This window comes from Lycorma delicatula, chromosome 10, assembly GCF_047948215.1.
Source record: "Lycorma delicatula isolate Av1 chromosome 10, ASM4794821v1, whole genome shotgun sequence".
Taxonomy (NCBI): domain Eukaryota; kingdom Metazoa; phylum Arthropoda; class Insecta; order Hemiptera; family Fulgoridae; genus Lycorma; species Lycorma delicatula.
This window is the reverse complement of record NC_134464.1, coordinates 34,787,459-34,802,825: the sequence shown is the minus strand read 5'-3', so window position 1 is coordinate 34,802,825 and position 15,367 is coordinate 34,787,459. Positions and strand designations below refer to the sequence as shown.

At 28.2% G+C, this 15,367-nt stretch overlaps 2 protein-coding genes across 3 annotated transcripts in view; one reads left to right on the top strand and one right to left on the bottom strand.

Annotated features, from left to right (window-relative positions):
• The window catches only part of LOC142331684 (methyltransferase-like 26), an 85,131-nt gene that overhangs the window by 11,681 nt on the left and 58,083 nt on the right, over positions 1 to 15,367 (bottom strand). Inside the window, exons 1-3 of one of the 2 annotated variants that reach the window (XM_075377714.1) lie at positions 13,387 to 13,409; positions 12,549 to 12,610; positions 2,223 to 2,611 (exon numbers count right to left, since the gene is read on the bottom strand). In XM_075377714.1, the coding sequence (XP_075233829.1) occupies positions 2,223 to 2,611; positions 12,549 to 12,559 (400 nt within the window). In that variant the 5' untranslated portion in view covers positions 12,560 to 12,610; positions 13,387 to 13,409. Of the gene's footprint in view, positions 1 to 2,222; positions 2,612 to 12,548; positions 12,611 to 13,386; positions 13,410 to 15,367 lie in introns of those variants that run through there. The other variant, XM_075377715.1, reaches the window with a different exon arrangement.
• The window catches only part of LOC142331683 (X-linked retinitis pigmentosa GTPase regulator-like), a 48,947-nt gene continuing 47,434 nt past the window's right edge, over positions 13,855 to 15,367 (top strand). Inside the window, exon 1 of the mRNA XM_075377713.1 lies at positions 13,855 to 13,981. Within this exon, the coding sequence (XP_075233828.1) occupies positions 13,951 to 13,981 (31 nt within the window). The 5' untranslated portion in view covers positions 13,855 to 13,950. The remainder of the gene's footprint in view (positions 13,982 to 15,367) is intronic.

Sequence of the window (15,367 nt, the reverse complement as noted above, 5' to 3'; positions counted from 1 at the left end):
TTTTTACCTTACAGCAATATATATATATATATATATATATATATATATTGCTGTAATGTAAAAATATATATATATATATATCAGAATTACTTTTAAAATTTTAGGTATGATGATTTGAATCAACTTCTAAAGGTGATGCAGTTTAATATATAGTTTTTTGTTCTGTATATTTTTTTCCAAGACCCTTATTTATTGTTTTCTTTATATAAAAATTATTTTTTACTAGCATTAACTTTAAACTGTTTGGATAGATATGATGTGTGTGTCTACATCATTTATCTCAGAAAGTCTAAGATTATTTTACTGCTCATGGAATTACTTAAGAATGAACATTATCAAATTTTGATAAAATATAAACAAAAATTCTAAAGTTTTTAAAAAGTGACTGTAGTTGATTTTATTTTAAGGTGAAAGCATAAAAACTTTTCTTATGAATAAGTAAACTTTTTCTCTGAGTTGCTTCTACAGTCTAGTGTTGGGATTGGTTAGTGTAATGGTGTCATTGGATTTATATATAACATTCACCTTAAAAATACTGCACCGCAGTCAATTATGAAAAGTATTTTAGTTTTTAAAACACAGTATATTACAGATATGAATTCATAAAAGTTAACTGTTTTTTTTTTTTTTGTTGTACCAAACAGTTTAAGGGGCATATGTTATATCTAATGAGTAAAAAGTCATGTACTCTAATACTTTTTTTTTAATAACAAACTTAATAATTAATATACATGAATGATTAACACAAAGAAAAAATAAATTGTACGACAGGTGCTTTGACAAGTGAGATAAGTTTTTTGAATGTACAACTTAAAACTTTGCTCCACCTCACTGAATTTTACAAGTGGTGTAATCATACCTTATTTTATACAGGGTCTATTACAATAAATTAATTATATTAAAATTTAATATTATGATATACATACATATGGAGTTTTAACATTTTTTATTTATATAATACTTAATTTACATAATTTTTATTTTAAAAATTAATTTATTCAGAAAATTCTTTACATACATGCTAGATAGAAAAAAAGCATAAAAAAAATATATATAGATAGATAAAAAAACATAAAAACAAGGGGGACCACTACATAAAAGAAATGATGTTTATATTTACAAACTGCATCTGAATCAAAATCAATAACATTAGGAAACAGAAATTAATGTTTGAGAAGAGGAAGCATTGTTAAAATAAGACATACTTATTCATCAGATAAAAAAAAATACTTGAATTCTTTTAATTTTTTATATGTGTATTTAATACTTAAGATCTAACTAGTATAATGTGGTAGCTTCAAATACAGTGAAATTATTTTTCTATTAGAATTTTTTTAAATATTTTACCAAATTATTATATATATTAAATTATAATTTAATATAATACAAATAATGTTAGCTTTATATGTGCTTGTAAAATAAATGTGCATGTGTACTATATAAAAATATTTTTTCTTTCTTTATAAATCAAAGGTAAGGTAAATATGTTTGAAGGTTTCAAAAGGTATCCTGTTCCATAAAATTAACATGATAAATAAAATATTTCAATATTGAAACAACTATATACTTATTAAATAGGAGAGCTCTAATTAGAGAGCTAAAATTTAGCTATTCCTTGGAATAGTTATGCCTAAGTCCTTTGATAAGAGTAAACAAAAATAATTATTTTGATTTACAACCATAATGGATTAAAATAAAACATTATGCAAAACCTACAGGATCTGTAGATTGGAAAACTGGCTGGATTGTTCTTAGATTTTATGCTGTTCTAAGAAGTGATTCTAGGAAAATCAGGATAAACATAATTCCCTACCTGTGAGTATTTCTAAACCAGATTTTAAAATACTGATCAAGAAACTAGACAATTTTATGGGAATTTCCCCTTAAATCATCATTAACAGCTTGAAACTGGATAAACGAATTTGGTATTTCCATTCTTTTTTCTGAATGTTGAAAAAATTTAATAAAAGCACTGTAAGAATAAGATTGTAATATTTTCATATTACAAATTCAGTTAAGGTGAGATCATTCTAATTAAATAATATTAACAATTAATGAAATCCATCTTACCAGTACACTGATATGAACTCCAGATTTTTGGTGATGATGTATTCTGGTGGATTAAAATTAAATCAAACGGAACCACGTTATCAAAGAGATTATTATTATTATTATTCTAATTAAAACAAGTTTTCTTTTAATAAAATAAATTTATATCTTACCTTCAGTACACTTCCATTCAGATATATGTATCAGATTAATATTGAGAACATAATCGACTGATTCTTCTCCAAGTCTTCCTTCAAGCCATTTTGATGGTGGATCACGTACATCAAGATATTCCGGAGGATTTACATTAGTCAATTTACTTTCTGAAATATATCCATTAATGCTGCTAAAAAGTGATATATCAAGTTCAGTTGGCTGATAAACCAAATCAGGAAAATGTTGTGCAAAATAAGCAATATGCTGACCAGTTCCTGATGATATTTCTAAAAGAAACTGTTTAGGACCTATAGAGGTTAATTCAAAATTAAGATATTTATCTAATGTTTCTTTTATTGGGACTTTGTTTCGATCTGCTGCAGAACAGAACTGAAGAGAACTTCGCCTATTGTACAAAAATAAATCAGAAATTGTAAACGTGCTAGTTAAAAAAAAAAAATACATAGTAAAACTAAAATAATGCATATTATAAAATAATGTTACATACTTCACTTTCATAATAAACAAATTTTTTTTTACACTTCTGATAATAGAAGGAATCATGTTTGTACTTAAGCAAAGCGATGAAGATTTTTCTTAGAAAAATGCAACAATTGACTTCCTTACTTGGAGTCATATAAAATTTTAATAAATTTATTTCATTACTAGCTTCTCCCAGTGTGCCTACGGCAAGCCCTCTGCAGCTAGGTCTTCCGAGTAAGTTACCCTAGCAGGTGGCAGCTCGGAATAGGATTATTAGGTGCCCAAAATTGATTACGTCTTCATTCCAAAAACTAAAATACACTTTACTGGTTCTTATTGCCCAGTGTGGACAATTTGTATCAATTATTTTCAGTTATTGGTAATTTTTCAAGCTACTGCTTCTCGTTAATTTAGAAGATAGTAATAATTAGTATTTCTGATTTTATACACTTTGTAAAAAAAGTTTTGTAACAAAAAAAAAGTACATTATTTCTTAAAGAAAAGATGATATTTGACGATATTAGAATAAGAATTCCCTTAAAAGAAAAACCACACATAATTCAGTCAGAGTACTCTATAATGGGCTTTACATAGAACTATAAAAATATATTTAAAATTAATAAAAATTGAATATTAAATAATAATAGAAAACATGGATTTATAAGATGAATTAAAACATCAGTACTAATAATAAAAAAAGTGTTAACAGTTCCTTTTTTAAATTAAAATGAATATTCGATGAATAATGAATATGAAAATTAAATGAAACCAGGAAATGATGATAAGGATGGTCAGAAGAAACAGTTTTCCAGTTGTATAATGGTTAATTTGAGTAATAACTTGGTTATAGTTCATTATTTAATGAAGAAAAACTATCATATAAATAAAAAAAATATATTAATATATATTTTGCACACATATCAATTAAAGAAATAAATATATAATGATATAACAAGTACACACCTGACCATCGCGAGACTTGTACTTATGAATCAGGATTTTCCACTAGTGATCGGTACATTCCGGTGCCTGTTATCCGAGCACATTATTAGCTAAGGGGAATGGACACACACACACATACCCACACAAACAGACAGACACATATACAAATGCCCTTTAGTAGGGTAGGATATGAGAAAGATTCAGAAATTTAAATATGTATTAACTTATTTAGACAGTATATAATACAAAAAAAAAAAAAATTATTTACGTAAAACTTGTATAATGCACAAAGGATTGCTACAGTAGGACTCTGTTATCAATGTTGCAAAGCTTTGAACTTTGTGTAGTAAAATGGTTAGGTTTTGACAATATAATTCATATTCTAATCTTCAGCTATGATATAAAAATAACATACAGGATATAGTACGAGAGGTGGATCTAAAAATAAGTTACACCCTTGCCATGTTTTTGAACTGATGGAAATGTATTAATGTCTTACGGTGGCAGCACTGGTTGTGTGGTCTTCATGCTCCCCCAGAAGCAACTCTGTGTGACATTCTGTACATGTGTAGTGTCACTGTCAATATGGCATGTCCTCTAGAGGTTTCGTCGTTCAGCATAGAAGTGTGTTCAGTAGTCTGATTTTTATGGGCAAAAAGTTACAATTGTGAAATTCATCGCCAAATAGTTGAAGTATACAGTTACAATGCAATATCATGCCGCGTGATCACAAAATAGTGCCAAATGTTCAGAAACAGAAGAATAAATCTAATTGATTAACTGCGTGCTGGGCATCCTTCAACTGTAAACATGACAGGTAATGCAGAACGCATAAATGAAATGATCTTGAGTAACCGGTGCATTAAAATTAAGCAGATTGCAGATCGACTTAACATTACTTATGGTAGTGTGTTTGCGATTATTTAGGATCAGCTTGGTTACCGTAAGATGTGTGGAGTCGACCGACAACCACAAACATCAACATTTTGCAGCTGCTCTTTCTTTTCTTGAACTTTATGGCAGGACTGGTCCACAGTTTTTGAAACAAATCATCACAGGGAATGAGCTGGGTGCTTCATTACACTCTTGAGACTAAACAACCATCACATGAATGGAGACACAAAAATTTACCGCAGCCAAAAAATGTGAAAACATCACCACATGTTTGAAAGGTTATGCTGACAGTCTTTTTCAATTCTGAGAGAGTTGTTTAAAGCAAATTTATGCCCTAAGGAACAACAATCAATGCCAAATCTTACTGTGAGACTTTAAAAACATTGCGTAAAGCCATTAAGATCAAAGGCCCAGAAGATTGAGCAATGGGGTTGTTTTTCTTCAAAACAACGCTACTCCTCATTCAGCTTACGTGACAAAGGAGTTAATGCAAAAATTCCAAGTGGGAAGTGTGATTTCATCTGCCTTACAGCCCTGACCTAGAACCCTGCGACTACCACCTGTTTGGTCCTCTTAAGCGAGACCTGAGAGAGGAGCATTTTGCTAATGATGATGAAAGAGCGGTCCTTAAATGGTTGAAGGAAATTGGATGAAATTTTTATAAAAGTGGAATTGAAAAACGTGTCACAAGGCATGAAAAGTGTTTAGAAAAACTTGGTGATTATGTCGAAAAATACAAAAAAATATGTAGTTTTTTGTTCAATAAAAAAAAAGTTGTCTTATAAAAATGTTTGTTTCAAAGAGGGGGTGTAAACTTACTTTCTGATCGTTCCTTGTATTACATCCTATGTATATATTTATGCACAGGCATTGATAAATCATGGAAATTCTTAAAAACTTCTCAACAGCTGAACACAAAAAAAGGAAATTTAAAACTGCTCCTATCTTGAAACTACCACATCTCTAGCCTTTATAAAGCCTCATTGGGAGTAATTCAAAGAATTTAAATGACAAGGCTAAGGCAGTCATGTCATTTTAAAGGGCACTGAAAAACAGAAATTTGGATGTAAAAAAAGGTTTTGATAACTGTAACCTAAATGGTAGTCATTTAATATTATTTTTTCAAGGCTAGTTTCAAAAGTGACATGATTTCACTAATGACTTCATCGATTCATTAATCAAAAGTGGTCACAAAGGCTTTTACATAACTGCTCAACAATGAAATAAAAAATAAATAAAATTTAGAAAATGTTTCTACCTCAAAACAATATATTTTTTAGTATGAAACCACCAAATCCCAAGCTCCCCTGGGAGCTACTCAACTATTAAATAGCCACTATTTTGCAAGGGTTATTTTAGTCAGAACTGTTTACAACAAATATTGTTTTTTTCCCAATGTCTTTAAAATGCTGTATCGCAAATTCTCAAATAAAATGTTTCAGGTGCCCAAAAATAGATATTTCAAGTAGAAGAATTTGCTAAATTTTATTTTCTATGTTCAGCCATACAAGTATATAAACTTTTTATTCAATCATTCTTATAGTCACAATAATGGAATTAAAAACAAATATTCAAGTTAATGAAATGATCATGAAGTGCTACATTTCTGAGCACAGCCAAGTACACTTGAAAAAAAATGTGTTAACTGACATGGATATTGTGATTTGGTTATAACATGACAGATCAAATTAAATGTATGAACATGTTGTCTTTTAGCGACTTCTACTAGGAAGAAGGAATAAATCGGTTAAATGGAGACTGCTAATATATGAAAAATATTTATAACTCAGTCCTTACATTATTCAGCAACAGTACAATACAAATCACTTGCATGTATATGTATCTATAACTGTAAATTGTGCTTTGGTAGTATAAACATTACCACTAGTTTTATGAAGTATAACATTAAGATATATAACATTTGCTACGAATAATATTAGTAACTGTTTTTCCCCACTAGAAGAAGCGGTTTATAAAACAAAATTTCAAATAATTATGTTGAAATCTACCACAGCATTGTAGTAGATTTAAAAACCACCAACAGTATCTCTAATATTCAATAAGATCAAATTAATAGCTGCAATAGAACTTCATATGAAAACCAAGATTTTTATAAAAATTTGTGATTTTCAGTTCACTGTCTTACCCTAACAACTTGCGATACAAAAATATTTACCTTTTTAAAACCACTGCAATTATCCCAATCCAAGAAACATTAATGAACTCCACTCTGGAAATAAAATATTCTCTGTATTCAGAAGGTGAAGAGAATCTGATGGTATTATCAATGAAAGATAAAATAAATGAGAATACTTTACAAACATGGACACAAAAACACTGACAATTTTTACACGATTCAGTTCTATATTTTAGTATCAAAGACTATTTTAAATTCATATAGAAGAAAGCATGGAATAGTAATTTTCACAAATTCATTGTTGTAAGTAAAGAAGCAAAACCAAGAAAAGAAAATAAAGGATCAATTTCAATGTATTCACTATGATCAGTAGTGTTGTGTTATACAGTAATCTAAGCACTTATCCTAGCTCTCAGAAATTAAGTACAAATCCTGGTAAACAAGTGAAGTGATCCCATAACTAGACCCAAGCGATCAGGACAAGGTAAAGATTCCCAATATTTTTTTTTAATAGTAAATGACAAAAAGAGATGTTGAAAAACAATAGTTTCAGAAAGGTAGGTAAATGTAAACATGTCATTCTTATAAACACCTCTGCTATGACAAGATACAAGAATAGAATATATATTAAAAACTAATAACTAAACAGTTGAAAGAAAGTAAGACAACTTATTTAACTTCCTATAGTAGTCAAATCTTAGATCCAAAGAAGAGCTTCCAGCAATGATTTTAAAATTGCTATAGTTGAATTCAAAATTCTTCAGAAGAAGAATTTGTTTCTTTTATATTAACAAATAAATTTTTGGTTTAGCCTCTGGGACCAATGTTAGGTATTGCTTCAGAGGATGAAATGAAATGACAATTTGTAGAATGAGAAAATGCCATGCCTGACTGGGATTCAAACCTAGGACCTCTGGATGAAAGGCAGAGCTGATACCAATAAATTCTGAGATCCTACAAATAAATATCTAATTACAATGTTTTAAAAGAGATATTAGAGATTAGAGTTAAAAGAAATCAGAAACATATATGTACTCCTACAGATATTATTTTTATATTACAGAAGATGCCACCAATAAGAGTGGAAGATCACAAATGAAACTGAGGACCCAAAGATTAACCCAGTTAATATATAGGTTTTTTTATTGAGAGAAAATGGTGGTTAACTCCTTCTGTGCTAACATCCCATTTTTCAGACATCTGTGAAAAAATAACAGAAAATTTAAAACTAATGTGATAAAGTGCTACCACAGCTCATTTTACGCAGCATTAAATTTCTTGCTTGTGAATATTCAACATAGCACAAAAGAGTATCTTTCTTTTCAATATATCGATCGCTTGACGATAATTTTCCTTTGACACTCCTCCATCAGCTGGCATTGTGTAGTTAAACTTGCCTCATGATTTTCTTGTGTGTGGTATTGCATGTTTAAATTGTTTTTTGTTGCTTGTTTTGTGTTATTTTATTGTAATCTATAATTTTTTCTATTAAAATGAAACGTGTTCAATCTCCTTTGAGTGATAATATAATTCATAAAGTGTTAGAAGATTACGTTAGTGACTATTTTGTAAGTGATATAGGTGACATTGAAAATTCTAGGTATGAAACATCAAACAGTAGCAAATTTTTTACTGACTATTGATAATGGTTTGAATTATATACCTGAAAATGAATGTCCTTCAACATCAGGATTGGTTAGGCCTACTTACAACCACATAACTTTTTTTCATCAGACAATGATGACAAAAATAATGGGGGATAATGGGATATAAAATTACCATTTCAAACAAACATAAAATAATAAGAATGTACAATGATTTCATGGGAGGGGTGGATGGATCTGACCAGATGTTGTGTCAGTACCTAGATTGTAGAAAGACCATCAAATATTGGAAAAAAGTGATGTTTAGCATTTTCAGAAGAATGGTTCTTCATAGTTATATAAAATATAACTATAATATGTCAGAATTTATAAAATAAATTCTGACACAGCTCTCTGGTTACACTAGATCTAGACTTGATTACACTGTTGCATTAGTGGAAGAACTTTCTAAAGATTGGCTTTTACAAGTAGAAAAACCGGCCCAAACTTTATGAATCTCCTGGAAATCAGCAGGTGGAAGGTGCTATACCACATCCTGAATATGTTTTTGTAAAATTTCCTTTGAAAAAAAAAACTGTTGTGTTTACAGCAAGATCAGTACTCAATCTGCGGGACAGAAAAAAAATCCTCATATGTTTGCAAAATATGCAAGAACGGAGTAAATACAAAGTGTTATCCCCTCCATACCTGCTAAGTTTTGTTAACTTTACTTGTTTTTGAAAGACTACATAAGACTGTGTGTTTTGGTTTTAGTAATAATTTTCTTGTATTTTATAAATATGTTACTAAATCATGTTCCAAATAACTTAGAAGAATCTTTGTGAGTATTGATACATAGAATAATCATTGAAACCAAAAAGAGGTACTTCATGAACTTTTTTAAAAATAACACTGATAAACATAATTTTTGTTTCCTAACATGCAATACATCATTTTAATCTGTTTTTTGATGCTGAACTAAGAATCTTTCTGTCAACCACCATTTTTTTTTTAAATTTAAATTTTAATTAAAGGATTTTTTCTATTTTTCAACGTATAGTTAGAATTTTTAGCTTTTATATTGCATTTTGTTAGTTCATTTTTTATTGCTTAACTTTGTTAACATAATTTGTAAGCTATAAGTAAACAATACTAGACAAAGAATTAAATCACATCATAGTCACATATTATGACATCATATCTAATACTGAAGAGCAAGCCTACATGGACAAGATTAATCATGTCTGTGCAGGTAAAAACATGTAGCTGAAAACACAGCTGTGTTGTTTGTATTAAGCACTGGATTTAGGAATGAATTAATTTTTTTCAGTCCTATTGCTGTCTTAAGTTTGTTAACACTGCAGTATCATAATGACTCAAAATTGGGTAAATGATGTGGATGCCTTTTTTTATGTATGTGTGAGTTTACCGTAAAATCAAATATAAAAAACATTACACCTTTAATTAAATAAGCATATCATTTGTACTTTCAGAATAAAATTGGTGATTAGTATAAGACATGGGCTCCTCATATAGTATGCACTAATTGTTCTGTATATTTAAGGATAGCTAAAAGGTACACGGAAGGCTTTGCCATTTGGTGTACTTATGGTTTGGTGTGAACCAAAGAATCATGTAATCAATTGTACTTTTGTTTAACAAGTGTCTGGAATTTCTAAAAAACTAAGCATTCTGTAAAATATCCTTCATTGAAATCTGCAATCAGGCCTGTACCTCACAGTGAAATTATTCCAGTTCCTGAGCCACCTGTGAATGTATGTTTCAAAAGCAGCAATGAAGAATCAGGCAGTAATGAGGAAGACAACAATGATTTTGATTTATCTTCACATCTTACATCACAAGGTGAATTAATGACTTTAATAGGGATTTAAATTTATCAAAAAATCAAGCTCATCAAGCTCATTGATAAATTGATAAAAATCAATTTATCAATGAGGACTGGCATCTTTTCATAGATTCTTCCAAGTATATTTTAAAAGTGGCTCTACTACACAATAGTAACAAATATCCTTTGATACCAATCGTTTGTTGTATTAATTTGAAACAGACATATAATGTGATGAAAGACGTTTTTGAAAAATAAATTATAAAAAAAAATAGCTGGAACATATGTCGTGATTTCAAGGTTATAGCTATTTTGTTAGGCATGCAGTTAGGCTCTACTAAGTACATGTGTTTTCTTTGTGAATGGGACAGCCAAGCTAGGGATAAACATTATATTACCCAAGAGTGGAAGAAACTTATATCCAAATGGGAAAAATATTATTTATTAGCCCTTAGCTGAACCCAAAAAAATATTTTTACTCCCTCTCCATATCAAGCTAGGACTAATGAAAAATTCTGTAAAAACAATGAAGAAGGACAGTCCTGAATTTTTGTACATCAGGGAGAAGTTTTCAAATGTAAGTGAAGGAAAAATTAAAGAAGGAATATTTGTTAGTCCTCAAATAAGAGAGTTGGTCAAAGATGATGTTTTTAACTCAATGAATGTAGAAAGTGCAGCTTGGGCTTCATTTAAAGATGTTCGCAAAACTTTTCTTGGCAAACAAAATCTAACAATTACCATGATATTGTTAAACAACTTCTTACTTCATACAAATATGGGATGTAATATGTCTTTGAAAATACATTTCCTCCACTCACATTTGGATTTTTTCCCCAGACAACCTCAGAGATCTGACGAACATGATGAACTTTCCACCAAGATACTTCGGTGATGGAAAGCTGATATAAAGGGAAATGGAATACTAACATTCTACTGTTTACTGACTACTATTCTACTACTATAGTTAGTTTAATACTAACTATTCAACTGATTACTGTTGGATATTAATTCGGGATGTGCCTGAGGCTATTTATAAAAGAAAAGCATCAGCAAAATTATTCTAATACAGGTATGGTCATCCAAAATTATAAATTTTACGGATTTTAACTATATTTCACCTTAATTTTTTTTTGAAGAGCAATTTATTTAACACTAAGGGTGATAGAAAAATTGTATTTACAGATCTCTAATGTACTCAGAAAAGCAATTCAAGAAATGGTATCACATTAATATAAAATTTCATAAAAATTGACAAATTAATTTTAAAAACCTACTTTTTGTGTGAAACAACTTTTATCATTATAAGTAATTTTTTTGTACAGGAAATCTTGTGCCAAACTGAAAAATTTGGAAAAAATGTCCAATGTGGGTAAAATTTTATTTAAATTTTATTATGGCTTTTCTTTGTATTCTATTTTTAATATTCATGTAATAATACGTATTATATGTAACAAATTAAAAAAGAAATCATGCAATTTGGTTATTATTTAAGTTAGATTTTTTTTTTATATAAGGCTGTAAATTTGTTACATTGGGCTTGACATTTCTAGCAAGTCTAATAGGATAAACCCTTGACACTTTTAGCATATGCAAATGAAAAACAGGCTGCACTAAAAAGGTTACGTATGAAGAAGGAAAAGTTCTGCTACTTAATCGACCCCAAACAACTAAACAGAAGACAGAATAAATTTCTAACTTGTAAAAAATGTGTTTGATAAAGATATGCCAATAAAAAAAAAATTTGAATATTTAATGTTGTTAAATAGCAGTAAGATGTACACATCACAAATAAGAGTAAGTAACTGAGCAAGTACTGAAGAAGTTGATGAGTTTAGCTGATTATTTCACCACCCATACTCACTCACATTTAAGCTACAATCACAATTTATGTATAAAAAATAATAAAAGGTTTCATAGAAGTCAATGATTTTAAACAAAGTTTGAATGCAAACAAGGTTTGCAACATGATAAACATTAAAACAAGTAAAAACTTTCATTAAAACTAATCTATGGTACCATATGTAATGGGTGAAATAGAAAATAACCAGTAAGGAATAACTTTTTTTGATTTTTTTCAATTTTCAATACCATTCTTTAGCTTCATACCTAATATTTAACACTAACTTCTAAAAATTTTATTAATAACACCAAAGAAAGCAAATACATACATTATTTACAAAAGGTAGCCGTAGAACCTGAAAATGACTGAAAAACTTATTATAAAAGTTTAAGAAAATTATTTTTAAGCAACTTTGGTTTAATGTGTCATTAATAATGAATAGCCTAGTTTTGCACACAACTGCTAAATTTTTAACAATACATCTTACTCACCAGGCTCATTAAGTGTAGGCTAAACCATGAACTTAAAAATGTATATACATAAAACTTGATAAAATTCATTATCAAGCCATCCTTAAATAACAATGGTAAATGAAATACTACATTGAAGAATACTTACATGTCAACCATTTTTTTAATCCCCTTTAATAAAGAATTACATAAACATGGAACATTAAAAACCTGAAACCAAAAATATGCTATGTAAAACTATGAAAAAAATATGTTTTGAGAAACTGAGCTATCCAATGCACCTCATGGAATACAATTGCAGGATACATCAATGGTGTAGTTTATAAAATTACATGTTTTTGATTTACTACTTTGTACAATTAATTTGCTACACTGATGTAAAAACTTGTTTAATTTATTATTCGACATCAAACTTTCGCATATATTGTATTTTAAAACAGGACAGCTGCTATACCGAATGAAAACTGACGTTAAAATAAATATCGAATATTATATTTTTAACCCATGCTTAGTTCAGCTTGGTTTTCAGCCTAACACCGAATCTTTATGGCATGTAAATGAATTAATTCTTATTACTGAAAATCGACAATCATTAATTTACTTGTAATTTAAAACGTATACTTTCCAAACAAAACCTAAAGCCGAGCATAAATGATAAGATATAAATGAGAAATTGATACTTTACAATTTAATTGAATAAATTCAGAAAAAATGCATTCACAAACATCTGATACGCATTCATTAAAAATTTAGTTTGTCAAACTTAATATTAGTAAATAAAACAAGATAATTCAGATATCCGATAATTTAACCTAAAAATTAAAAAAAAAAGAAATTCAAAACAGGGACAAATATAAATACAACAAATAAAAACAAAAACTATGTAAAATTTACCATGGCATATATATATATATATATTATGACACGATTCAACAAAATATAATTAGCATTATTTTTCAAACCGAAATTTTCTGCTTCTGACTTACCTAAGTAGTTATTACATTGTACCAACTGAAGGCAGCACATTATCGTACAATTCATTTGAACTCTTTCTTTTCTTCTATACACATAAAAAAAACTTCATTCACTCATTAATTTCACAACCGAGTAGGATTCCTTAAGTAATAATTTTATTTTTAATAAAATTGTCCTGTTTTATTACTATACCAAAAATTACAACGATAAACAAAAATTTAAAAAAATCAAATATGACAATGTACGCCCAACCTTCGCGTACTAAGCGCAATTTTTGTTCCTGTGTAATTATGCAGTATTTTTCTTCTTCATATTATTCTTAAATATTCTTGCAGTACAGTCAGCAGGTTACATAAAGTTAATAGGATATGGAAGAGAAAATATCGTACAACTTAGAGCAGAAGAACTACGCATTTAAGTGGGGGAAACAAACTTCCACTGTTAGATTGTTGACAAACGTTTTGGTTGTTGGATAACAGAGCGCTTAGACTGATGTTAGTTATTTATGTTATCTACATTGATAACAATATTTTAGTAAAAATTTAAATTTGGTAAAATATATAATTCAAATTATAATGGATAGTGAAGTGGAGAACGACATACCAAGTGAGAATATGGAGCGTTTTTTGAATTTTTATTTTTTTAGTCCTAAAATTTGAGATCCTCAATTTAGTAGTATTCTGGATGAAACTTAACTGTCTTCATTAAGCGAATACGTCCAGATTTTAATGCTTGCTGTACCTTATGTGTTGAATGTAATATATCTATACTTAAATTTGTTTTTTAACGTCGGTAGTGATTAACATTTAAGGTTTATGAAGTATAGAAAAATTTATTTTGCTTTTAATTAAGAATATTTTTATATCATAACATTAAACAGTAGCTAGATATAGATATAATTTGTTAATAACATTGATTTTAATGTAGATTTTGGTAATTTTTAGTTCAGTTTTCAATCCTTTATTTATTTCAGGGGACTTATTTATATACAGTAAGATATAACTAATTTTGTTAGCTTAACAGACATTATGTGTGTGTATTTTTATATGGTAGTTTCTGATACTTCATCTAACTCTTTATATATAGATCTTTTATATATCATATTATCAATATTTAGTATAGATTTTTTTTTTGTTAAAAAAATAAATTTATTTTAAAAAATAAATTTGTGGTGTAGATATAATCTGATTTAAATAGTTCTTCCATAATATAATACTTACAGCATTAATCAACATTTGATTAATAACATTTTATTGATTTATTTCTTTAAAATAATCTTACAAATAATATTAATGCAATCCTGCTCACAAAAAACAGATTTAATTATTACAATAATTTATTCTAATAAACAAAGTAGAATAATTTATTTAGAATAATAAATCTAAAATCCTTTTACAAAGTAATGTTTACATTTTAATTTAAACTATACACTTTTGATATCTTAATACATACTAATGACAACATATAAAAACTTAAATAAATTTTCAATTTACACTATACAGATTACGTGCCTAGATTGTATATGATGAATAATATACACTTATAAAATTATGTTTTGTATATTCTTATACTTGTAATAAAGATAAAATGGAATAATTGTAGAAAGTCAAATTCAGAAAATTAAGTAATTAAAATGAAAATCACATTACCAAAAAAGCTTTAGTAATTAATCAATCAAAGACAAAAATGTAACACAGTTTTCCATCATTACAGAACTCAATAATGCCTCTTACCTTATGCTTATTGTTTTTCTATTTTAAGAATGCGTAAAATTATAACATATTATAAAAATATGTAGTCAAAAAATTGAAATAAAGTATTCCATGTGGCCAGTCATACATACAGTACTGTATAAACATTATTTAAATTTTTTAAATTTAATAAATTATATGCATGTGCTGTTATCTATGGCAATTTTGATAAAAGTAATTATCAAATTCTGTCTGTACATTAATCAAGTTAAACTTTTGTCTATAATTGTATATATAATAT